The following is a 27,175-nucleotide window of genomic DNA, read 5'->3' on the forward strand; positions in this document are numbered from 1 at the left end:
TGACTTGGGCTCACGGGGCTTAGGCTGTGGGGCTAAAAATTGCATTGTAGACATTCAGGCTTGGACTGGAGACCAGATTCTGAAACCCTGCAAGGGGAATGGGTTTCAGAGCCTGGGCTCCAGCCCGAGTGTCTACACTGACATTTTTAGCCCTACAGCCCTAGCCTGCGAGCCCAAGTCAATTGTCCCGGTCTCTGAAACTTGGGGCATGGGGTGTTTTTTTTTATTGCCCTGTAAATAAACAGGCTGCAATTCACAAAAGCCAGCCCGGTTGGCAGGGAGCTACCTAAGCTAGCCAATGGGAGATGCCAAGTAGCGGTTGTGTGTCCCTCTCACCATGATATGTGCCTAAGTCCAGGCAGTAGAGAAGCACCTATCTCTGCTAGCAAGTCACAGCCAGGAATTCTCTTCAGAGTTTGCAAGAAGCCCTGGGGTTGGGAGGATGGGAACAACTGGGCTATGGAATATTCTGATGTGGGGCTCCTTCAGCCTCTCCTGTTGAAGCTGTTCCACTCTGGATAAATAATTAAAGAGTCACTAGAGCGGTAGGACTGGATCCTGGATCTCCCATCAAGCTATGGAGTCACTCACCCTTGTATGCACTCTCTTTCTCTGGCCAGAATGACTAATTATTTATCCAGAGTTAAACAGAAGAGACTGAGAAAAACCCACAGCCCAATGGTTAGAGCACTGCCCTGAAAAGTTGGCAGATCCCTGTTCCCATTCAGAAAGAGGGGGGACTTGAACCAGGAGTCTCCCACATCACAAGTGATCACTGGGCTAAAAGTTATGAGGGAGTTCCAATAATTCCCCACTCTCCAGTTGTTTTGTCTGAACTCCCCTAAGGAGCCAAATCAGGTAGCTGTGCTCAGAGGGTACCTACTGGATCAGGTCTAACACAAGACTTAGGTGGTCGAACAACTATCTTCCCCAGTTTGTGAATGTCTGAGGTTTAGGTGAGAGATAAGCCACCTGCTGTCCAGAGGAAGGAAGCAGGGTGCATGCCCAGAGGCAGAAACATAGGTGCCTAGGGACTGAGTGAGATTAGGCACCTACAGGGTTCAGTGGGAGTTTTGTGCATCACAGTCCCCAAACTGGGCCTTAGGCACCAAACTCCTTTATCCTTCATTCTGAAATTCCCCAATTATCTATTATAGACAAATGCTTATAATGAAAGTCAACAAACCCTGAAACCAATAAAGTCACTGTTTTCACTGGTAGCAGCACCTGGCTCTCAGTTCTGTAAATTACTGAAATAAAGAAGTCAAGCCAGAGTAATCTGAATGCTTCATGATATCTAGAATCAACAAATTAATATATTTGTTATGCAGTATTTGCTTATTTCCCTACACTTCCAAGAAGACGACAAACAGAGGCAGGCAGTCCTTTCCCCATTTTAGTACTTACCAGCCCATTAGAAAGAGGAAATGCTTGAGTTACGAGGTTTTCAAATATCTCCAGTCTGCTCTGTTCTTCCTGTTTATAGGCAAGCCGCAAGTTTCTCATATCCTGTCAGAAAATAAGTCAAACTCTCTTACACTTTGATAAATTAAAAAAAAAATAGATGCAGTTACAAAGCTGACTGAAACTAAGCACTGGCTACTGACATTAAGGCAAGTCACATTTTCTAACTCTCCTAGTCATTAACAAAATTCTGTTCTAAAATGAGACTACTGGAAAAATCAGGAAGGTCTCAATATGCCACTGAAGTAGGCATTATACCCTTGAATTCACCAATGAGGTGAAACATTTCTTGCAAGTTTCCCATCCAAATTCCATCCAAACCCAGCATGCTTATGGGATCAGATAGAACAATAACACAAGGCATTGTGGGTGCAGGTTCCCCTTAATACAAAAATGAAATTAATGCAATTAAACAGTAATAGATAGGCATCCACTGCATTTCCTAGGAATTCATTCTGTACCTTGCAAACAATTTCTATACCACAGGAGTTGTCTCCATGGCTCTGCACTCCAATCTTTTCAACTCTACTTATTACTCCAAGGGGAACATCAAGAACAAAATGTGGATCCTGAAATTCGGATTAAAAAATAAGATAAAAACATTTTTAATTGCCTTGGGAAGTATATGTAATCTAGCATAATTCATGTCAAATTGTGTGTTCTACTAGTCTTTTTATAGTTCCTTTTGAATTGATTGCTGTGGAACTACTTTACATTTAATTTAAACTAAGTTTGTCACCTTCTGAAAATCTACTTCAGATTCTAGCTGGAAGAAATATGCACATATATCTTAAAGTCTCACCCTCTCAACATTTTTGAAATACATTTTGAAGTCCGTCACTGTCAGTGTACCACTGACTGCTCCCATAAATGGACAGATATACATGACATCTTTAGCTGGAAAAAGACAGAAATGAAAGTTCCATTTTATTATTGTAGGCATTTGTGCTATAAGAAGCTCTTTATAGAAAAACAAAAATTGTATACAAGAAACCTCCTACAGTTCCAATGTACTAGAGATCTTTGAGACTTCTATATGAAACTATTTCAAAGCCACTATAACTGACCTTCTACTCTCAAATTTTGATTTGAAAGAAAAAGTCCTCTGCATTTTTAAAAAGGTATTTACAAAGAGAATGATCAAATTCTTCAGTTCTAAGCAATACGTGCTAAATCCCCACCATAAACCAGCCTAAGAGAATGGTGATGTGACATGAAGCATTACTCCTTATTGGAGCTATACTATACAGAATGTTTTTGTGGGGAGTCCATGAAATGGCATACAAATATTTTATGTAACATGAGAAATAGCCTTTTGCCTTTCTCCAAAGTTGCCAGTTTGTTGTATCTTATATTTAAGAAAACCACAGTGGCTTGGAATAATAGCTATTTGTCCTGTCACCATCCATATGTGAGTTCTGTGCACATTTCATCGACTTCAAATCAGAATTCGAGGAGTCCCAAAGTCTTCATATTGCAAAAATACCAGGCAACACCATATCTCCCTTTTTCTGACAATCACAACAGCATTCTCTGCCCTTGTCACACCTTACATTAGTCAGATGGGAAGGCTCATGTGGCAAGCAACAGTCATCCTGAAACTAATGCTCAAGTTAGCTGCTCAAGTAATGTGTCTGAGCAAAGATTATGTCCAAATCTGGGTTTTGCATACCTTTGAAAAATAATTTTTACATTTCAGTAGAATAAAGAGTGACAGTTTAGCAACCTGGTTTCACATAACTGTTCTACTTGCATCCAACAAAACACCCCAAGATCAAACTATGTTACTTCACAAAAACTAAAACCTAAGGCCTTCTATTTTGCACATACTTAAACAGAGAGGGTTTATATATAGCTATCAGATTTCCACAGATTATTTCAGGTTTTTGGAGCAGTTTGAAAAATCTGGCATTAAGACTGTATCCAATTAGAGCTCTTGATAGTAGAATGAGTGACTGTGTACCTTTTGCCACTACAGACTGGGTTACAATCTCCATTCTGGTAGTCAGTGATCTTTTTGTGGTCCCTACAAACTAATTCCACCACACAACTTTCCACAGCAGGTCATTTGACTGCAAAAGATCTAATTAAAATGGGACAGTCAACACCACATTTTCATTTTCTTTCCGGGCTAAATCCTGAAGTGCTTGAAACTCGGGAATGAATTTATGACCTATGGGGAAATTTTGAGCACAGATGCACCCTCCCTCCAACCTTGCTAATTTGTCTGTGTCGATCAGCTGCTTGTTGAAATAAAATACCACACAGATCTGTTTACACTATGTTGAACTGATTTACTTATAGCATAGCGTTAGGGTTTGAATAACTAAGAAAATCCGTAGCAAATTTGATCATTCAAGGTAGAATTATAAACTATAAGAAGAAAGAACAAAACCAATACAGAAACCATTTGATTTTATCTTTATTCATAAAGTAATGATTTAATACTATAAATTCAAAACTACACATACCAATCGCTTTGATTGATTCTCCAGGGAAAAGTGGTGCCTCTTCCATCTGTGCCAGCTTGTTTCCATCCCTCAGTGCCTGGCAGAAATCCAAAACCATGAGTAAATCTCACATTCCATCTGCACACCATCGATACACTTTGCTGCAAAGTGCTTTTGCTAAGAGGTTATGGGAGCATGAGAATGTGTATCCTTTTTCCAAAGCACAACTGTGTTAAACAATGCTGCATTAGAAAACAGGGCTTGATATCGTAGGTAACAAAGTATTTATTATGCAGACATTTAAATATTAGTAACAAACCACTTACACGATTAATTTAACGTGCCAGCTACATATATAGCGCACAAAAACGTAAGCAATACCATTTGCCCAAAATTAGGCCAAAAAAATTAGGCTAATCTTTGTGTTTTTAGGTTATCATCTACTCAAGAAGATTTAGAAGAGTTTATTTAAAAGCATTTATATTCTTTATTTCTCGACACCTTATTAAAATAGCTAACATTTAATTATCAAAGAGAATAGTATGCGAAGTTTAATTATTTAGCATTAAAAAAAATCAAATCACATTATATGTAAAAAAAAATAGATATATTTACATATATATATCAGACAGACAGACACATTCTACTATACCCTACTTGACAAGGTACCATTGTCGTAAGCACCACTTGGTCTGACGGAGATATTTTATAGAGATGATAGAACTAAGAATTCAGATTATAGCTTGATGTCACATTGTTTTCCAGAGAGTCTCAAAAGCCAGTCAATATAAATTCAGGGATTGATTTTAAAGCTAATGTTCAGGTGAATGGCTTCCTCCTTAAATACTGCAACAAGGGGCCTTTAGTTTTCTGCTGATGTTTGTAACGTTCTGAAGAAGATTTTAGTGGAGAACTTAAGGGTTTACAAAATTTTTAATGACCATATAAAGGAGCTGACAACACAGGATGTTTTGGTGAGAGTTTAGGATTTCCATTTTAAGTGTTTGGTGTAAAAGTTGGAATATTTTACATTAGAAGAATATAAACAGTGAGCTAGTTTCATAGTATATAGAAACATATACAGATACTCATCCCTTGTAACAAATTTCTGACTTGCAAGCAAGGAAATAAGATTATCAGATATTTTATATTTTTAAACACAAACCTTTAACATTAAATTGTTTTCTTAGCATACATTCATATGGGCTTTTTGTTTTTAATTTTGTCTGAAACTAGCAGAATTTGGTATCTAAGCTCTATCATGGAACAGGGTGTAGTGTAGTAGTCAATGGAACTACTCAGGTGCTTGAAGGTAAGCACATGCTTAAATGCTCTGCTAGACTGGGGTCCAAGTGCAGTGTTATAATTTATATTTCATGACCTCTTATACAGTCACAAAAGCGCTACCTTGGCAAATGGGGTTTCCTTCCTGCACCAGACAGAATATAATTCCTTCTTCATTGTCAGAAACATAACTTTTAATTTGAAAAATGACATCAAAGTAAAATATTTTTGAAAATCATTATGGTATGTGTAATTTAAAGATGTATTAATTTCATTAGGAAATGCCAGTCCTGACTGATCGTTATCAAATTATATTTTAAAAATTCCTGACACATTTGTCTCTAAGAAAGAGCACTAGATCTCAACCAAATGTAACATAGTGGTTGTTGAGTTCAGAAGCAAATAAGTTGCTTAAGCAAGAAGTTGCATAAATTGGAAGTACATAATTTACCTTAGGCCCAGATAAATAATAATTTATGTACTCTTTATTAAAGAATTTATTTATCAATGCATGTGTCCAGTATAAAATAAAGAGTAGGAACAACATTTATATTTCCCGATATAACCAAACATTTTTAGACATACCAATATGTATAATGTTTTCTGTATAGTACACAGAAGACAAACATCTTTTGAATGAAAGCAAAAATATCCTTATAATTTACTGTAAAGACACTTCACCTACTCAGTCCCACACAGGGTCACTTTTCTCTTGAAGTGCAGAAAATCTGCAGAAAATCTTAATGAATTAGGGGAGATGCATGCAGGTAAGACTAGGAATTTTTAACCAAATCTTTATAAGAACTTCAACACATTATTTCATACACAATCTGGTATGCCAAAAACCAAATTCTATTGTTTTAGCAGTTAAGCATTGTATTTTGCTTTTCATTTATCAGAAGTTCTACATTTTAAGAGGGGGCTTTCCTTTAAATTCTATTTAAAGTCAGAGTTCAACCACATTACTGTCCAAGTAGTTTTCTCACAGCTGATTGTCTAAAAACATTTAGAATCACAGTTTATTTTCAGCAGAAGCTTTCTCCCCCACCCCCACAAAGAATATATTCATAGCTAAGCTTTTGGGAGGTAATGTTGCCACCATTTTAGATTCTTATGCACGTTATTTGTTCAGAGCCTTAAAAACGTAGTATTAGAAAACAGGGTTTTTTATAGCTACCCATTAATATTATTAAATTAAGGTGCAATAAACTTTTAATAAACCCTGAATCCGAAGAAAAGAGCTTCAGAAGCAATGCATGTTGCCAAGTCCATAATGGTCTTCATGATATCTCTGGCACTTCTCCCTTCTGGGGTTAAAAACTCTGCTTGTGGGAGAGGGCTGTTTCTAGTTTTTTGGGTGCAGTTTGTTTGTTTGTAATGATAGGAGTTTAGAGGTAATATTCTGAAATTCTCTATTGCTCCCCAGAACTTAACAATGGAGGATTTCTACATACTGTAGATGGGCTATTATACAGTAATTTACTACACAGTTAATGAACAAACGAGGAGTAAAACTTGCCACCTGATCAGCTTCTGCTTCAGAATGATAGCCATTGTGTCCATCCTGAATCTCCTGCATTGCATGAGACAGCAGTAGGGCAAAAGAGGGGTAATAAGAAAAAAACATGCAGACAACAGGTGAAAGGACAGAATCACACTTTTTAAAGAGACAGTAGATACTTCAACATCAACTTATTTATTCAACACCTTCCACTCTTTGCATAAACTACTCACAGCTATTAAGCCCAGCTATGACACAATATGAAATGGAATATTTATTTGCAGTCTCACGAAAAGAGTCAGTGCAGGTATCAAAGAACACAAAGTATGTACTGTCTTTTTAAAACAAGCAACCTTATAGCAGAGAAAATGCAGAATATAAATTATGTATGCCACATGCTTAAAAATAGAAGAAATTGAGTATTGCTTGTTGTAGTAGTATAAAGGGAAAATTCATGCATTTTTTATTGTAGAAAAAAATTAAATATTTTCCATATCCATTAGTATTCAGATAATTTAAGGAACTGTTGTATTGTGTAGATCACATGTTTAAATGTTACTGTCAAAAACATCTGCTAAAAATATACACAAATTACATCTATTAGCCAAAAGATTCACATCTCTATGTACTTACACTTGTTGTATCATATTGGGATCTCTTTTACTATATAAGTTACATCATAAAAAGATCCCTGTGTGTTACAGGCAAGAACACAAAAGGTCATTGGGTCATATGCAAGTTTTTTGTTTTGTTTTTTACTACTTTCAGCCAAAATTATTCTTCAGTCTGATTCCAAAATTAACTGGAATGAAACCACCATCATCTTTCAAAGAGTTGGATTACATTCCAGATCAATCCCAATTCACAAATACAAAAACTTCTCGTTTAACAGATAACACTTCTTGTCTTAAATCTGAAAGAAAGACAGTTTATATCTGCTTTGATAAATATAATTTTAATCACTTCTATGAAACCCCCAAAAGAAAACAAATTAACAGAAGGGGTTACATTTGTAGAAAACATAGGTTCCATTGTTTTTACATCCTTCTAAAAAAATTTACAGTGCAACAGCCACCACTTTCAAATGACACAGGATTCCCAACGTTTAGACCTTATTAAAGTGAATATAGTAGTTATTTAAAGCTTAGGCCAGAGAAATGGCTGAAGACTGTTTCTATATTTAAAATCCAAAGAAAGGTGGATGCTAGAATCCCAGGAAAAGGAAAAACTGGAAGAAAGGCAATTGAGCTCTAAACCGACAGATTACGGATGACAGAAAGTATGCACAGGCACTGAAGATGATTTTTCATCCTTGAACATTTACTGATAAAGGTGAAAAACCAAAGAAAACAATCAAGTTTTATTATTTTAACATATTTTCTTGTGTTATTTCATTCCAATTTCTGATAGATTTGTCCTTGAAAATATTGATCTTTGTGTATTACAATTATTATACAAATCCAAGTAGCTTTCAGATGTGAAAATAATTGATTCATCTCAAACCAGGGGATCAGGCTTAACTGATTTTTTTAATAAATGCAAACCCTTGTTTGAATGACAGTGTTAAAATATTTAGAGAATAAAATCAGACTATTAACCCTCTCTTTTCTCAATTGATTAATGTTCCAAAGTGAAAGAGAAAGCTATGAATTTTTATATCATTAAACACTGGATAAAACCCAGCCTCTAAAATTATCATCAAAAAGATGTAGGTCATTGCATCTAACTTCAATCCCAACTTTCTATTTTGCTCAACGGCTGTATCTATTAAGGTAAAACATGTATGAATGCAAACATGAATTGAAATCTTATTTAAATAGAATAAACAAAGACTTACTGTTTTTCCACAAACTACTACTGAAATTCTTTAGCATAGATAACACATTAAACTCACTAATACAGTGCTCTGTAGTCCAAACCATGTAAGCATCAGTCATGAGCATCCGTTTTGTCGGAGTTAATATAATAAAACTGAAGTTTGTACTGCACATTTGTAACATAACTTAAATATACGGCTCTCTCACACATTGGCTTTTACTGCTCATGAAAAGATTGCAATGGCAAACAAGCTGTTGAGCTGCATAGCAAAATGGTCTGATTGGTTCATAAAAAACATTAATGACATAAAAAAGAACACTAGGCACGCTAAGTTCTCAACACAGCACAAAAGACAAACAGGTAGGAGGCTGTTTTGCCAATAGCCAAATGTATTCTTACCCGTATATCAGGCCTCTTGTATACCTGTTAGTTAAAATACAAAATGTTATCCAACAAAATGTGCATTCAAATGTTGCTTTGTGACAGAGACGACATCAGGCAGCAGATCAGATTTTCAGAAGAGCTCAACTCCCACTCTGGTACTTAAATTAGTAGCAAGATTTTCAAAACTGCACAATACACAGCTGCTCCCTATGCATTCAACAAAGCGTGCTGAGCACTTTTAAAAATCTGGACACTTCATTTTAATGTCTACATGGGAGTCAAGCTCTTGAAATCAGGTCCTAAGCATCTTTTTATTCAGTGACAACATACTAGTGAAAAATTGAAGAATTTAGCAATCCTTTTGGATAGTATATAGTAAGCCCACAATAATAGCTATGACAAATGATGGCCCTACACTTCTGAGTCAAACACCAGAGTGTAGTTAGCTCTAACTTTTCCCTAACTTACTTCCAAAACTTTCTAGGCAGCCATTATTATCTAAGGGCTTTCCACTAATGCCACCTCATTCAAGGCCACCACGTTATTACTAAGTTTTCAGTCAGGTGAGATTTACGTAAGACACTATGAATTTAGAGAGTTAGATTGCCCCCAAAACCAAGTATGCTGCCTGTGTATGGCACATTAGTACAAGTCTAACAAGAAAAAGCAAGCTCAACATGCTTCAAATTCCACATTCCCCTTTGCAGCACAATATGTTCCCTCCTGACCTTTGTATTTTTGCAAAAGCTTTGTGGTGGAGTGAAACTCCCACCATGGAACACAGAGGAGAGGGAGCCATGATACTCAGAATTTTGTAACAACTGTATGTGTTGCTTTTGTGTATATGGATTCAGGGACATACCAACAGACATTTTAAGAAACAAAAAATAGATAATCATTCAATCTGAAGTGCACAAGCTGATGGGGAGCCATCTGAAAGCCAAGAAAACTGATGAGGAGTACTTGTGGCACCTTAGAGACTAACCAATTTATTTGAGCATAAGCTTTCGTGAGCTACAGCTCACTTCATCGGATGCATACTGTGGAAAGTGTAGAAGATCTTTTTATATACACAAAGCATGAAAAAATACCTCCCTCCACCGCACTCTCCTGCTGGTAATAGCTTATCTAGAGTGATCACTCTCCTTACAATGTGTATGATAATCAAGGTGGGCCATTTCCAGCACAAATCCAGGGTTTAACAAGAATATCTGAAGGGGGGGGGTAGGAAAAAACAAGGAGAAATAGGTTACCTTGCATAATGACTTAGCCACTCCCAGTCTCTATTCAAGCCTAAGTTAATTGTATCCAATTTGCAAATGAATTCCAATTCAACAGCTTCTCAGTGGAGTCTGGATTTGAAGGTTTTTTGTTGTAATATCGCAACTCTCACGTCTGTAATTGCGTGACCAGAGAGATTGAAGTGTTCTCCGACTGGTTTATGAATGTTATAATTCTTGACATCTGATTTGTGTCCATTTATTCTTTTACGTAGAGACTGTCCAGTTTGACCAATGTACATGGCAGAGGGGCATTGCTGGCACATGATGGCATATATCACATTGGTGGATGCGCAGGTGAACAAGCCTGATAGTGTGGCTGATGTTATTAGGCCCTGTGATGGTGTCCCCTGAATAGACATGTGGGCACAGTTGGCAACGGGCTTTGTTGCAAGGATAGGTTCCTGGGTTAGTGGTTCTGTTGTGTGGTATGTGGTTGCTGGTGAGTATTTGCTTCAGGTTGGGGGGCTGTCTGTAGGCAAGGACTGGCCTGTCTCCCAAGATTTGTGAGAGTGTTGGGTCATCCTTCAGGATAGGTTGTAGATCCTTAATAATGCGTTGGAGGGGTTTTAGTTGGGGGCTGAAGGTGACGGCTAGTGGAGTTCTGTTATTTTCTTTGTTAGGCCTGTCCTGTAGTAGGTGACTTCTGGGAACTCTTCTGGCTCTATCAATCTGTTTCTTTACTTCTGCAGGTGGGTATTGTAGTTGTAAGAATGCTTGTATGCATCCGATGAAGTGAGCTGTAGCTCACGAAAGCTTATGCTCAAATAAATTGGTTAATCTCTAAGGTGGCACAAGTACTCCTTTTCCTTTTGCGAATACAGACTAACACGGCTGTTACTCTGAAACCTGTCAAGAAAACTGATGTTATGTATTCAAATCTGCCTGTCTAGCTAAAGAGGTAGGCAGTTTCCAAGGGTACAGCACTTTAAAATAGCCCAGACCAGAGTGACCAAGTCACAGATAATCGTGGTGAGGTCTGCATCAGAGTGACTCAGAAGTTTTAGCTAGGGCAGAATGCATTTTGCAGCATCCTGTTACCTATGAATTCAGCAGCAGCAATGAGCAAAGAGACTCCTGAGTGTGCATATTGACAAGACCAAGGGTGGAACAGCCCCTCAAGGAAGGATACAATAATAATCCTCCCCCACCCCATCATTACACTTATACCTAGATATGCTTTCACTACAACTTCGCCTCTGATTTTTTTGGGCTGAACTTAAGCCAGCTAGTTAGCTTTCACCCACAGCTAAGTAGGCCAGACACTGGGAAAGCAAGCAGACTAAAAGATGTAGATTCAATCAAAAAAGGGGTATTGTTGCCCCTAGTGATCTCACACACGTTGAGCAGAAGGAATGACAGAAGAGAACCTTCGTATTGAGACCGTGATGGCAGAACCCTCAGGAAGAGCAAGAATTATAAGCCACTAGACTCTACCCATTAGGCCTGAACATAAACAGTTTAAGCTATCGCATTCATTCCCACAGATGACTCAACAGCACCTCCTGATCAACCAGGTCTAGCAATTGCTTGCTTTTGTAATGAAGGCAAGTTGTATTCTGAGCAATCCACATCGACAATGGCCCCAAACTGTATATTTTTAAACTAATCATGAAGAGCAAGTATCCATCTCAAAGCTTCTTCTGAACTTTAATTAGCAAGGCTGAATGAAATTCAGAAAGGAGTATATTTGCTCTCTCTTGCTCACAGTTTTATTCAGCCTTGAAGACAGAAGTTCTGTAACAGTGCACTGCAATTCAGGACTATATTCCTGCTTTAAGTCTCAGTTTTTGTACTAGAAATTTAAATCAAAAAACTTAGGGGCACATTTTCAAAACTGCCTTTACATTTGTATAATCAAAAATCTGCTCACAAATTGGGAAGACAGACTAAGTACCCAATTTGCGCACGCAAACAACTCTGAACACAAATTTAGAAGTCAGCTACCTATATGGTTTCTTTGATGTGTTACGTTCTTTAAATGCCAATCAAGATTTTAAAAGGCACTGAATGCAGTGTGGTTCAATGGAGAGGGTACCAGTCTGCGAGTCTAGAAACTGGCTTTCCTTTGCTGACTGGGTGACCTTGTGAAAGTCATTTAGCCATTCTACACCGCAGCTTCCTCATCTGTAAGAGGAGGCTAATGAGGTTCACCCGCCTTCAAAAAGCACTGTGATATCGACAGATGGAAAGCTTTATAGGCACTATTATATTATAATCATATGGATTCTCTTTTGTTTGCCATTTACTCATCTATAACAACTTTTTCATTTAATATGTTGGCCAGTTTTACACGGACATTCTAGCTGATCAACTTGAATGATTACTTCACAACCATTACAATCTATTGTGTAAATATGGTAAGTTAAATTTATTGGATAAATGCACAAGTCAATACATATTCTATTGCCTAAACTTAATTAACTTTGTATTAGTTAAAAGGTACCGTGTCCATTTTCAAAATGAGAAATGCTAATGCAGATGCATATCAAAACTGTGATGAAAAGTGTGTGAGGTATCTCTGGATACTTTACTTGGATCATAGGAGGAAACAAGCATGGCGACCTCATCCTTAAAGAAAGCCATACAAAAATTAGTGCTATTTGGCATGATTTACCCAAGACCAGAATAGGAAGGTTGCAATTAAAGACTCAGATGCTTTGACAACTGTGTGGAGAAGTTTGCACAGCATCTGCCCATGTTGCTCTTGATTTTAGTTACTGCTATACAAAGTTTCTCACTTACACATACATTAAATTCACCCACTTTAAAAACAAATTGTGACATTTAAAACATATTGTGTATGCAGTAGTCAACTGATTTTCCGGAAATACGTAAAACCTTGGATATTCCATGGCAATCAGGAGGCAATAGGACAGTAGAACTAAGTATCTGAAAGAGAGGTTATAATGCAAAGGAGGCCCTTTTCCAAAGCAGCACTTGGAAAACACCATATAATAGCTTCTTAGCTTTTAAAAAAAATATGCATTATTATTCAGGATAGGTAAATAAAATTTTATGATTAGAAACTCTGCAATGTGATTTGCAAATGTGGGAGTTTAGCTCATTCTATCCTTTCATAGACATGTAATGTTAAATACAATTTATAAACAACGGGGATTTTGAGCATAGAAAGGTTTAATTTTTTTTTATTTGTAACAGACAGAGAATGAGATAGATTTAAATGCTGCTCATTAGGCCTCAAAATATTTCTCCCTTTTAAGTAATGTGCAAGATCAGTCTGGAATAGAGAACCAGACTATTTAGATTAAAAAACTGGTTCTCCTCTGGAGGAATGCATAATAACTCAAATGGTGAATTGAACACTAAACTCGCAGACTTGGATTCTGCTAAAATGAAGTCCTTGATCTACAGGGCAAATACAACAGACAGTTGTAATGCAAGGTTTCCCACAATGCTTTATCAAAGACATCAGCCTTGACCCAGAGCGAGCATTTGCAATTCAGCTGCCAGAGTATAGAAGAGCTAAGCTTTTTCTGAGTACAAGTTGCTGACTGTGCCAACATAGTGACAAACTCTGTGAGGTGAAGTTTTAAATAGACTAAGATCAAATACAGTTAGTAACTTCATCTTCAAGCTCACGCTGAATTTGACCTGCAGTCACAGAAGTTAAGGAAATATGCTGTTTGTACAGAGCATTCAAGGCCTTTTAAACCCAGAAAGCATTGGTAGGCTATTTTAAACTCCAGTTTAAAGCAAACAAGATAAAATCTTTATTTAGACACTTTGCATCCAGAACACACAATTTTGTTTTAATTCCAGGGAAGAAAGAGAATATAAAGCACATGGAAGACCTGAACTTAACAGCAACTTTGGACTTTTATGGGGACTGGAAACAGAGATAACACTTGTGTCAATTTGCAGTGCAAGAGAGATTTAATACACACTGCTCCTGATAATACTTAGTCCTGCCAGGAGCACAGGGGACTAAACTATATAACCTCTCGAGGTCTCTTCCAGTCCTATGATTCTATGTAGGGAAACAGAAGAGAGCATGAAAAGGGAGGGAGGAAAAAACCTAAAGATTCTAATCAGAGCTAAGACATTGCATAATCATTGTCTCAATGACATCTATATTGTTGGATGAGAAAACAAACAAGAGAAAGTCTGTTCTGATTTATAAAGGGACATCGTTCCACAAATAGTGACATGTCACATCAAAACAAAGGAAAAAAAGTAAAAATAGGTAAATGTTCTTTTCACACCTGGAGAAGATATGCTCATTTAATATTCACCAAGGCTAATTATATTTAATTTTTGTGAAATCCACATAGCTCAATTCTTTCTCCTGAGTGCATGGTGCATAGACAAGATTCCAAACCAAGAAACAAATATTTCATTCCTATAATTAAAAAAAGAAACCAATTTCCAGAAAATTTCTAGACAAAAATCAAAGGAAAGAAGAAAATCACACCATGACTGTAAAATACCACCTTCAAAGTTTCCTTTCTTTTTCTACCTACCTTTTGTTCTGTGGAACTCAGTGAAGTTACTCTAAATGAGAGATAAAATACAAAGAAAATCTTTGCACCTCTCTATTCGCTGTTAACTGACATTTGACTCTCAGATGGGCAATGATCCACTCAAGTGTTTGCCATGTAGATAAATCAAAGTAGCAAGAAGTTTCCTGCCCACCCATTTCAACAGACTGAACAACTATTTTTGTATTCCGCAAATGATAGATGTCACTTACCCTGTAATCTCTGGATACACTGTCTGATGGCACAGAACCTGAAATCTGACTAGAAATGGTAGCAGCTATGAGCTGTTTACACCATTCAACATGGGATCCTGTAGGGCTACAAGAACAAAATAAATATTTCAGAGTATTTAGCAATGATTACTACTTTACACTGAGGAAGTGCTGAGAACATTTAATTATACCCCACATGAATACAACCAACAAACAATTACACAAACACTAATGACATTATACTCTTTAAGAACAGAGTACAACCTTTTTGCTGAGCAGATTACAGAGAAGAATTCAATTTTGCTGGAATTTGCCATTCATTTTGATTCAGACGTGCAACTGTTAATCTACAAAAATGTTCAGGGCCCTGGGGACATGAAGCTCCTGATTCCCTTATCAGATATTGTTAAAACTATTCATATATTTCTCTTTAAGGCCATAAAAAATAATTTATTTTGAGCAAGTGCTTCCAGGACCTAAGTGCTTTCAAGAATTTCATATATGTGACACTATTATTCAAATAAGACCTAAGAGATAGAAAGCTATTCTAACACTGCCATTTAAAAAGAAATTAGATATTCTCTAAGGGAACACCTCTAAAACAATAAGAAAAGATATGTATAACTCTTCCTCAAGGGAATTTTCTACCTAGCTGTATCTTCTTTTTTGCATTTGCTAATGACAGGGAGACCCATTTCACATTACTGAACCTTGTAGTTTAGCAAGCACACAAGACCCCCCCCAAAGATACTGCATCAGGCAAGTCTACAGCAGAATTTCACTAATCTGGACTAATGTGTGAGTGAGACTGGGACAGTGCAGATTGGTGAAGTTCAGAGACTAACAAATATGGAGACTGGGGAGGATCCACTGTAATTTGACACCAGCCACTTTTAAGTGCCCTAGGTCTATTTCAGTACATTTCAGTGTCAGATGAGAGGATGGGGGGGGGGGGGGGGGTAACAGGATGCTCCCCATTGCCCTGTTGTCCCTGCTCCAAGCACAGCAGTATAATCTCAGATTGTGCTTCAACAATTTAATGCATTTTAGTGAGGTGAGGTTCTTCTGCATACATAGTGTTTTAATTGAAGTCAGGAACAGAAAGTACAATACATTTTAAAAATAGTATATAATGAACAAACACACACGCTAATTTTGAATTCTGGGATACTCCCAGAATGGTACAAGTGAATGACTAATAAATCACAAATGTACATAGCACAAACAGGTAAAACTGGGATTTGAGGGGGCGTGGCAGATTGTTCATCAAGAGCACAAGATACCACTTCAGAGGCCTTTCACACACTAATTGCACTGTGCCATAATGAGAAACAGCATACGGGTTTCAAGAGGTGCTGGCTGAAGATAAGCGTGGTGAGCACGGCAGCAGCTACATATCTGAAGTGGAAGACCATCAAGTAATTTTTAGTCATGGATTTTATTAGTTCTCTCCCTTGCTGCATAAACTTTACATAGCACCACTTCTTAATATATGGTTTCATTATTAAAAATCAATTACATTGCTGCTTCAGAGAAGTCTCTTTTACCATAGTTAGTCTTGAACTGGATTTTAGTTTCACTTGCGTCTTTTGCAGAGACCTCTACCCACATTTTGGGGAACAGAGGAAGTGTATGAATTTTTAGCTACAAGTCCAGTTAATGATAGTATTTCTCTCTCTTTTGCTCACCTGTCTCTTTGATCTTACTTACTGGCCCTCTCCTTATCACACAACACACAGTCAACCTGTGGAACTCTTTGCCAGAGGATGTTGTGAAGGCCAAGACTATAACAGGGTTGAAAAAAGAATCAGATAAGTTAATGAAGGATAGGTCCATCAATGGCTATTAGCCAGGATGGGCAGGGATGCAAAACCCTGCTCTGAAGTGTCCCTAGCCTCTATTTGCCAGAAGCCGGGAATGGGTGGCAAGGGATGGATCACGTGATGATAACCTGTTCTGTTCTTTCCCTCTGAAGCACCTGGCACTGGCCACTGTTGGAGGACAGGATACTGGGCTAGACAGACCATTGGTCTGATCTAGTATGACCGTTCTTATGAATCACAGCAATGATGAATGTCAATATCATAGGAGGAAGGAGACACACTTCATGCACAGGCTAGGCTTGCTTTGATGTTGCAGCAGCTGCACATAAAAATCTTTCCTCTTTGTGCCAGGAGCTGCAAGGTTCACTATTGGTACCATGGTACTGTTCCTCACATATGCATAGCATGCCCTCTCCCCAGCCTACCACTGGTATCAAAGGAATACTATTCTCTTCCAATTTCTGAACAAAAATATTTTGAACACTACAGGTAAAATATTTTTAAAATAACCAACTCTTTAATTATCTAAATTCCAAATTTCCATCTTAACCACTGAAAAGATACTCTCCTCACATGCTCTGATAACTCTAACAGCTAATGGAAATGTTACTGAACTTGCACGAAAATTCTCTTTTGGAAAGGTACGAGCAGGAGGAGTTTCAACCCAAAAGGGTATTGGGCAGAAATGTATAAATGTCTGAAAACAAGACTGAAAGTGGCTCCTCACTTCCCTTATATAAATACTGATAGTTTAACAACATGCTTTTCACAAAGTAGTTTGATATCAAGCAACATCCGCTATAGTATATTATCCAGAAATCATTCTTTCCTATCATTCCAAGCCCATTAAATGTGTGTCAGGATGGAAGGAGAAAAAAAGGGGGGGAGAGACTACCCTGATACCACAGTCTAAAGCTAATATGAAGCCCAATGCTATTACTGTTTTGGTGCACTTTTTGCTTGATTCCAGCTGCTCACATTCCCCCCATATTATCCATCAGTTTGTGCATATTAGATTTGTTTTTGTTGACGTAACATACATAGGTATTAGGAGCTTTTAAACGCTCTCTCAGATACCACTTAAGGAAGGTAAGTTAGGGAATAAATCTTTTCCCCATTTTTAAGATATCAAGTACATCCCTCAAACTGGAGGGTTTTGCATTTGTTTGTGAGGTGACAATGCCCATCTCCAGATTTATGTCACAAACGCATCCTTGCTTGAGCTGCACCGTGAGCTACAGGGCACCGCGGGGTGTACAACAACAGTCTCAAACTTTCTGCACTAACTCACGGGGAAGTTACTTTTCTTTCACCTGCACCCTCTCCCCCTCGGCTATCCATACCGCAAGCGAGAGCTGCCCGTTATGTTCCTCCCAGAGATGGTCAGCCCACGAAGGGGGGCCCGGCTGGGGAATGGGGCGCTGGCACCCCACAGGCCCGGGCCCCGTCAGCTGGGCCACGTCCCCCCGCCGGTCTCCGCCTTCCTGCCGCCGCCGCTGCCTGCGGGTCTCCTCAGGGCAGAGCGCGGCCCCGCGCACGGCTGGGACTTGCCCTCGCCCCGCCGGGCGGCTGATCCAGGCCCCGCACTAGTGCCCGGGGGACCCGGAGCCCGCGAAGCGGGACGAGCCCCGGCGGCCGGGCTGGGGGGGAGTGGGGGGGATTTGCCCCGCAGCGCCCGCCAGGGAGAGCGGGACTGGGAGCGACCCCGGGACGGAGGGCGGGCTGCTCACCTGTCCAAGGTCTCCACGCTGGGCTGCCGGGAGCCCGCGGCGGCGGCGGCGCCCCCCAGCCCTGTCGGCCGCACGGATCTGCGGGCCCCGCCGCCGCCCTCCAGAGCCGGCCCCGGCGCCCGCTCCATCCTTCCGGCCGGGATTTGCCGGTTTCCCGCCGGGCCTCACTCCGCCAGCCCGGCCCCGGCGGCGGCAGGAACTGTCACCTGGCGGCGGCGCTTACCCACAGGCCTCCGCGGCGCCGAGAGGGCGGGGAGCGGGCGGCCAGGCAGCGCCCCTGAGCCGGGCCGGGCCGCACAGCGCCGCTTGCCCCTCTCACGCAGCGGGGGAGACGCTCCTGTGTCCGTCACAGCGAGGGGCAGGGGAAGAGCTTCCCACACCCCAGGCCCAGGGGGGGTCTGCAAAGGGGCCAGGGGGTCACCCGCCCATAGCGCCCTCGGCCCCTGCGCTCCAGGGCTCCCCTCTGTACACCAAGCCTGCCCGCCGCCAGCTTGCCTTGTAAAGCTGGGCGCGCTGGGGATCACAGCTGTTTCAATTAGGGTGAGCAGGGGTCCCGCTTTTATAGGGACAGGCCTGACGTTGGGGTCTTTTTCTTATATAGGCTCCTATTACCCCTCACCCCCGTCCCTAGTTGGAGCAGGTCCTCAAAGAATCAATCCTAAAGCACTTACATGAGAGGAAAGTGATCAGGAACAGTCAGCATGGATTCACCAAGGGAAGGTCATGCCTGACTAATCTAATCGCCTTTTATGATGAGATTACTGGTTCTGTGGATGAAGGGAAAGCAGTGGAGGTATTGTTTCTTGACTTTAGCAAAGCTTTTGACACGGTCTCCCACAGTATTCTTGTCAGCAAGTTAAAGAAGTATGGGCTGGATGAATGGACGATAAGGTGGGTAGAAAGTTGGCTAGATTGTCGGGCTCAACGGGTAGTGATCAATGGCTCCATGTCTAGTTGGCAGCCGGTGTCAAGTAGAGTGCCCCAGGGGTCGGTCCTGGGGGCCGGTTTTATTCAATATCTTCATAAATGATCTCTTAGCAAATTTGCAGATGATACTAAACTAGGAAGAGTGGTAGATACGCTGGAGGGCAGGGATAGGATACAGAGGGACCTAGACAAATTGGAGGATTGGGCCAAAAGAAATCTGATGAGGTTCAATAAGGATAAGTGCAGGGTCCTGCACTTAGGATGGAAGAACCCAATGCACCGCTACAGACTAGGGACCGAATGGCTAGGCAGCAGTTCTGCGGAAAAGGACAGTGGACGAGAAGCTGGATATGAGTCAGCAGTGTGCCCTTGTTGCCAAGAAGGATGTGGATAAATTGGAGAGAGTCCAGCGAAGGGCAACAAAAATGATTAGGGGTCTGGAACACATGACTTATGAGGAGAGGCTGAGGGAACTGGGATTGTTTAGTCTGCAGAAGAGAAGAATGAGGGGGGATTTGATAGCTGCTTTCAACTACCTGAGAGGTGGTTCCAGAGAGGAAGGTTCTAGACTATTCTCAGTGGTAGAAGAGGATAGGACAAGGAGTAATGGTCTCAAGTTGCAGTGGGGGAGGTTTAGGTTGGATATTAGGAAAAACTTTTTCACTAGGAGAGTGGTGAAATACTGGAATGCATTACCTAGGGAGGTGGTAGAATCTCCTTCCTTAGAAGTTTTTAAGGTCAGGCTTGACAAAGCCCTGGCTGGGATGATTTAATTGGGGATTGGTCCTGCTTTGAGCAGGGGGTTGGACTAGATGACCTCCTGAGGTCCCTTCCAATCCTGATATTCTATGATTCTATTAAATAGAGCTTGGAGGAGCTCATTTATCTCACTTTAATGAAAGGGTTGTTTAGTTATGGTACTAACCTACTAATTAAAGTGATTCAACAGGTTTAATTTTTTTTTAAATGTCAAATGTAGCCTATGCCCAAAATTTCAGGGAGTTTTAACTATGGGAAGTTTGAAGTGTGTTGAAGTTACTACTGGATGACTGAGTCTAAATAAGACAGATTTTTTACTTTGATCCTTTTGATAACATGGCCAGTTTTGAAAGAAGGGAAGAGTATACTGCGCTAAGTATATTGATCTTCTGTTCTGTAACTGGTGGCATAGCTTTTATTATCAATCAGATTACAAGATGATACTGGAGCAGCAAGCTCTTCCTGTAAAGAGGAAGTAGGGTTGATATCAAAGATTTTCACTAATGGCAGTGGTAGATTTAATTTAGTAAGAACTCTAAGGAATCTGGTTAAAAAGTCTGATTGCATAACGTTTGTTCCAAGTAGCCTGCCAAATGAAAAGAAAAAAAGAACAAGGCTTATAAACTTCAACTGGAGTTTGAGATGCTCTCATACTTTTTACACAGATTTTTAAGAAGCACACATGTTTAAGCAATAGCATCTTTAGTAATTAGCAAATATGCTAGTTCAAATATGCCAATCATGTGAAAGAAATTGATTTGAGACCAAACCAATTGAAAAGCATTCCAATATTTGAGTAAAGTATTTAAAAAACTCTCTAACAAGATAGGTTTAATCAGATGTTGAAGTCTGGGGTTTTTATACTGACATCTTTTTCTTTTACTCATATACATGCAGCTGGATTTTATGCTCTTTTACAAGTCACTCAATTATGAAGAATTATAGTGTGCTAGAGACCCAATCTGATAAGTCTGAACTGTAACAATTTTGCCATTTACAAAGCAGCTAAAAACTCTACATTTTCAAAATATCAATGTTTTGCTGAGCAATGCCAATATCCTCAGTGCTGTACAAAACAAAAGCAAGACTCTGCCTTGAAGAGTTAGCAGTCTAAAAGACAGGTTCAGAGAAGACAGCAATGACGGAGTTAGTTTATAATCAGTGTACCTGTATTGTGATGTTGGGATGCAGAGAATGTGCAACAAGGGTAAAAAGTGAATTTTTAGAAGAGTTTTGAATAAGGAAAAGGTAGTGCGAATCATAGAATATCAGGGTTGGAAGGGACCTCAGGAGGTCATCTATTCCAACCCCCTGCTCAAAGCAGGACCGATTGCCAACTAAATCATCCCAGCCAGGGCTTTGTCAAGCCTGACCTTAAAAACCTCAAAGGAAGGAGATTCCACCACCTCCCTAGGTAACGCATTCCAGTGCTTTACCACCCTCCTAGTGAAAAAGTTTTTCCTAATATCCAACCTAAATGTCACCCACTGCAACTTGAGACTATTACTCCTTGTTCTGTCATCTGCTACCACTGAGAACAGTCTAGATCGGGGTTGGCAACCTATGGCCCGTGTGCCAAAGACAGCACGCAAGCCGATTTTTAATGGCACGCTGCTGCCTGCCGGGTCCCAGCTGCCGGCCCTGCTCAGCCAGCTGCCGAACCCAGGCCGGCAGTGGGCTGAGCAGGGCCGGGACCCCAGCAGGCAGCAGCACGCCATTAAAAATCCTGCCCCCCCACCACCACCGCGGGGGCAGGATGAAGAAGCTTGGTCCTGCCAGCTGCTGCTGCAGGGCAGGCAAGCTCCTCCCTCCCCTGCCTCTTCCCCCAGCGTGCTGGGTTCCTGCCCCTCCTCCTCTCCCTCCCTGCCCCCGATCAGCTGATGGCCTTTGCAAGGGAGGGGGAGAAGCCAGCCGCAGCGCACTCACTGCTCTGGGGAGGAGGCCTTGGGGAAGGGGGGTGGAATCGGGGCATATCTCCTCCAGTGCCCTGCCGTGAGCCGCTCTGGGCAGGGGGCTGGGAGCACCCCCACGACCCTACCCCACACCCCCAGCCCTCTGCCCTGACACCTACACCCTACCACACACTCCGTCCCTGATCGCTGCACCCCCACACACACACTCCCAGCCCTCTGCCCTGCACCCCCCACGACCCCATCCCTGACTTCAGCACCCCCACACATACCCACATTTTCTGCCCTGCCTGTCCTTCCTGAACCCATCCATGACAGTACTTCAGTCATGTGAGTGATCCCACCAAGTCTCTGTTATTCCAATCACATCATAATTCCCTGACTGTGCCAGGACTTCCAGTTCTCCCTGCTTGTTTCCCAGGCTTCTTGCATTTGTGTATAGGCACTTAAGATAACTCGCTGATCCTCCCACTCTCTCAGTATGAGGCAGGAGCTCTCCTCTCTTGTGCTCTCCTGCTCGTACTTCCTCCCGGTATCCCACTTCCCCACTTACCTCAGGGCTTTGGTTTCCTTTCCCCAGTGAACCTAGTTTAAAGACCTCCTCACTAGGTTAGCCAGCCTGCTTGTGAAAATGCTCTTCCCTCTCTTTGTTAGGTGGAGCCCGTCTCTGGCTAGCACTCCTCCTTCTTGGAACACCATCCAAGAAGTGATGTAACACAACTGGGTGGTCATTCCAGGCCTTTGAGATAGTATACAGGTAGGAATGGGAGAAGGAAACCAACATTTTGAAGCTGGCAGTGGTAATCACAGTAGTGGTGCATGGTATGTATGTGCAGCTTCCTCATCTTTTACATCTAAACCCCGTCTGATATAAAAGAAAAAGCAGAATATTTTTTTTTGGGAGAAGTATTGGGGGATTTGTCACAATGAAGATTTACTCCAGTCATTTCAGCACCATGGTATAGTGCAGAAACATAGCACAATAAAAGACTGCCCAACATTGCTCTTAAAAATGCCTAAAAATTCTCTTCTCATTCACCCTCCCTAAACTAAGAGTTTGGCAATTTTCATATAACTACCTTGGTCAAACACAATTGAGCTAACTGCTGTGTAAGACCCAGTTCTACAATCCACTGCTGTGTCCATGTGGAGCCTCAGTGTTCACCAGCATGCAGTGAACTGCAGGATCAGGACCTAAATAAGCAGCTTAAAACAAACAGAAAAAGCTGTGTATTAATAATGATAATAGTTTTCATACCTATATCCATGGTCACGTTAAGGTTAAAAGGTTAGCATCCTATAACAAATAGAAGCTTAAAGAATTAGAAAGGTTCTTTTTTGTATTTAAAATTACTATTTTAATAGAATTAAAAACAAGGATTTTATTCTAAATCATTGTCTTGAGAAAGAATCCAAGTGAACATATAGCTAAGTTAGAGGTTTTCAAAGAATGAATTTCAGCTCTAGCTACATAAAAAATGCAGTATCAACTGTATTGGCAATATAAATGAATTGTATATATGTAATGAAACAAGTGCATTAAATCCTTTTCACTGTATTAAACTTTCCCAAACAATAGGTTTATCATTTAGTGTTTACAAAGTAAAAACTAGATTTTCTTAACTCCTCCTGCATACTGCTGAAAAAGATTCTACTGTGTGTTTGATCCAACTACTACAATTCTCAAAAACTGTAATAAAAAACTAGTTTTTTATAAACCATATACAAATAGAAGGCCATTACATCAGAATCTGCATAGTTTTTAAAATTTTAAGTTATACTCTGCCATAGGGATAAGTAGCCATGAATTTGAGCTTCCTTGTTCATTAGATGTACTGCACCCAATTTATCTTAACATGCTAAGATCTTGGGGGGAGGGGAACTCAAAGCTGCTGCTCCAGATACATATGCTGAATAATATATAAAAGACAGATTCAGGGGAGAGTAAAATTGAGAGGACAAATATAAGTGGAGGTAAGCCATATGTCCTTAGAACACACACAATACAAGCAATATTCTGAATTTCCCTGAAAAAAACAGTGCAATTTTCTTAGCATAATATTTACTGTATCAAATTAAGAGGTGCTTTTTTATTTCTATGCAAAATACTATTTCTAAAATGTTCCAATGTTCTCTAAACTGATTTTTATGGAACTCTATGCTTTAAATTTAGCTTTTGTACCCAAATATTTACACTTTACAAAAACTGGAGAATTTCTAATAAACTATATTTTATATACTTATACAAACTTAATTTATACATATCCTATTGTATTTTGCTGTTACATTTTGTAGATCAAAACTTACATGTACAATAATTTACAAAGGTAGAAGCCTCAAGTGTCAAACAATCCCTTTAAAATAACTATATTATCTATGAACAGTCCTTTACAAATCCTATATTGCAAAATGTACTCAATTGCCTGAAAATCATTAAAACTTCCAAGTATATGCAAATATGAATTAAAATATCAAGTAGCAAGGTTTGTGCTGCCTTAAGTGCTTGTAATTCTAATGAAAAAATACCTGAAAGTAGCAAATTATAAATGTAACACTAGAAGCCTCTGAAATAACTTCAAACCAAGTTCGTTGAAAGATTCAGTCAATGCACAATCTATTATCTGCAAACCTTATACACTGAAATCCCTTTAAATACTTGATAAAGAATAAATTTGTTAAAGGAATAGATTAAATACACTAGCTACAAATTTAAGAGGTTCCCAACTCATTACCCATAATCTGAAGAATTTTAAACTATTTTGGTATAAGAACTGCTCTGAATAGGCATGTTTCATTTTAGAAAACATATAAAAGCTAAGCTTATTGCTACTGTTGGACATTTAAGCAAAGTCTTTGTGGATCCTATTTTTTAGATTTGTGTGTATCTTCTTGAGAACCATTCTTTATTTTTGGCAAATTAATGAAAGCAAAAATCCAGAAAATATTGCTGACAGAACCGAGAATCAAAAATATATGTAGTGTTCCACAGCTAACTTTAAAAAAAAAAAAAGTTTGCAACTTATTTTCCCCAAAGCCACCACAGTCCTCATCCATTTATTCTAAAATCGTCATCTATGATATAGAAGTTAGCCTTTTTATACAGTTATCTTGTTTTTGGATACGTACTACGTATCCAAAGTTGAGCAAGTTGAATTGTTAATTACAAGTTTCTTGGCACCTAAAGTCCTCAGATTTGGAATTATTTTAAACAATAAAAACTGGAGTAGTTTTCAGTTTACTAGAAAAAAAATCTATTTCTGAGCACTTTGCTTTTGAAAGTTCAAGAAGATAATACAACTCTCATTTTTGCCTCAAAAAGTCTAAGGCCCCTAAGGCTACAAAGACTTATGCACATCCTTACATTTATACACTGTGAATAGCCCCACTGAAGTCAATGGCACTATTCACAGTGCATAAGATTAAGCACATGGTTATGTCTTCGCAGGATCAGGACCGAACGATGCAATAAATTAATACATACTAATGAAAAAAATAAATCATATTTCTAATTGTATCAAACTTTTACAAAATACACTTCTAACGCATCCCATATAAGTTTCCCATGTTGGATAACATGGTTCCTGTCCACAGGTTCTGAAAGGCACAAATGAACTGAAGAGAATGCTCTTTCAAGTCTTCCAACTATGGAGACAATCTAAAAAATTTCATGTTAGGAAGAGGTCCAATATAAGGCATTCAAATATTCCTTTTTGTACTATAGATCTACATTAAGCACCACTTATGGTTACAATGTTCAGAGAAAGAATCAAACATTTTTTCCTTCAAAAATGAGTTTGCACATGGGACATCATTTGTGAGGGAGATGCTGATGAGGTTGATGAATTGGAAATCTTGGAATTATTTGTGATCTGTAGTTCTTCAAGTCTTCTCATGTAGTCATCACGCAATGCTAGGAGCTCCATGTAACGCTGCTCCACTGGATTTGGCTGCTAGAAAAAAAAATCCAATAAAGGTGACTTTTTACAATGTTACTTTGACCATGTTTCCTCAGCATGAGGTTGTTCCAACTCCACCCAACAATCCGGCAGCACCCAACATTTTCACTCTCCAACGTCCCGAACAGCAAAGCCTTCTCAAAAGGGTTTCCTCGTATCTATCCTCCCTTCCTCACAAAAAGATATTTATATCCAGCTTTGTACAAAGCCAGTTCATGCTACTTCAATATCAGTCAGAAAAGCTTGCTGCTGAATGATGAGAGGGTTATTTATTCCCTTTTCCCCATTCTCAGGTCTTGTTTATACTACTGTGATAAGTCGACCTAAGTTACGCTATTCCAGTTACATGAACAACATAATTGGAGTCAATGTAGCTTAGGTCAATGTACTGCGGTGTCTACACCATGCTATGTCGACAGGAGATGCTCTCTCATTAACTTCCCTTACTCTTCTCGGAGTGGTGGATTACCAGAGTCGACTGGAGAGCGCTCCCCCATCAATTCAGAGGTCAATTGCAGCAGCGCTGATCTACCAGTAAGCGTAGACAAGCCCTTAGATTGACATTGCCGCAATCGATGCCGCAATCGATGCAGTATCGATTTAGTGGGTCTTCTAAAGACTGGCTAAATTGGAGGGAGAGCGCTCTCCCATCGGCACAGCGTGGTGTAGACACCACAGTAAATTGACCTAAGCTACGTCGACTCCAGTTATGTTATTCATATAACTGGAATAACCTAACTAAGTTCGAATTACTGCAGTAGTATAGACAAGGCCTCACGCACGTCATGAGCATACCTAGCTCTTCACAACCGAGGAACTGAAAAGCTAAATCCTGGTGTCTTGCTTGGAAATGCTGCTAAATCATCAAGCTAGACCAATAACATATTAGCATCCTTATAATTAAAAAAGATGATTGGTTTGTTTGGGTTTTTTTAGGAAGGGGAGGGGATGTTAAATAAAACCTTTGTACCTAAGTTTTCCGAGTTCCTCCAAAAAATGCCAGCGCATTTTCTATTAGAAAATTCTCTAATGAAACTCTGGACATCTGTTTTATGAAATTTCTTGAGCTTCAAGAAAAAAAGCTACTCATATAAATAGCAGTTCTTTAACAAGGGGTGGGGTGATAGGCATTTCCCTTTCCATAAAACTTCAAATAATTTCTGCCTGTAGGGAGG

At 39.7% G+C, this 27,175-nt stretch overlaps 2 protein-coding genes across 10 annotated transcripts in view; both read right to left on the reverse strand.

Moving 5' to 3' along the window:
• The window catches only part of MTMR1 (myotubularin related protein 1), a 53,311-nt gene extending 34,631 nt beyond the window's left edge, over positions 1 to 18,680 (reverse strand). For 2 of the 7 annotated variants that reach the window (XM_048862873.2, XM_048862867.2), the window contains exons 1-8: positions 18,449 to 18,680; positions 14,896 to 15,001; positions 8,917 to 8,940; positions 6,718 to 6,771; positions 3,936 to 4,011; positions 2,267 to 2,361; positions 1,926 to 2,033; positions 1,408 to 1,509 (exon numbers count right to left, since the gene is read on the reverse strand). In XM_048862873.2, coding sequence (XP_048718830.2) covers positions 1,408 to 1,509; positions 1,926 to 2,033; positions 2,267 to 2,361; positions 3,936 to 4,011; positions 6,718 to 6,771; positions 8,917 to 8,940; positions 14,896 to 15,001; positions 18,449 to 18,576 — 693 coding nt within the window. In that variant the 5' untranslated portion in view covers positions 18,577 to 18,680. The remainder of the gene's footprint in view (positions 1 to 1,407; positions 1,510 to 1,925; positions 2,034 to 2,266; positions 2,362 to 3,935; positions 4,012 to 6,717; positions 6,772 to 8,916; positions 8,941 to 14,895; positions 15,002 to 18,448) is intronic. The other 5 variants (XM_048862868.2, XM_048862870.2, XM_048862869.2 and 2 more) reach the window with 5 other exon arrangements.
• A 4,695-nt stretch (positions 18,681 to 23,375) lies between these two features.
• The window catches only part of MTM1 (myotubularin 1), a 76,785-nt gene continuing 72,985 nt past the window's right edge, over positions 23,376 to 27,175 (reverse strand). For 2 of the 3 annotated variants that reach the window (XM_048864992.2, XM_075132556.1), the window contains exon 15: positions 23,376 to 25,994. In XM_048864992.2, the coding sequence (XP_048720949.1) occupies positions 25,827 to 25,994 (168 nt within the window). In that variant the 3' untranslated portion in view covers positions 23,376 to 25,826. The remainder of the gene's footprint in view (positions 25,995 to 27,175) is intronic. The other variant, XM_048864994.2, reaches the window with a different exon arrangement.

This window comes from Caretta caretta, chromosome 9 (genome assembly GCF_965140235.1).
Source record: "Caretta caretta isolate rCarCar2 chromosome 9, rCarCar1.hap1, whole genome shotgun sequence".
Classification (NCBI taxonomy): domain Eukaryota; kingdom Metazoa; phylum Chordata; order Testudines; family Cheloniidae; genus Caretta; species Caretta caretta.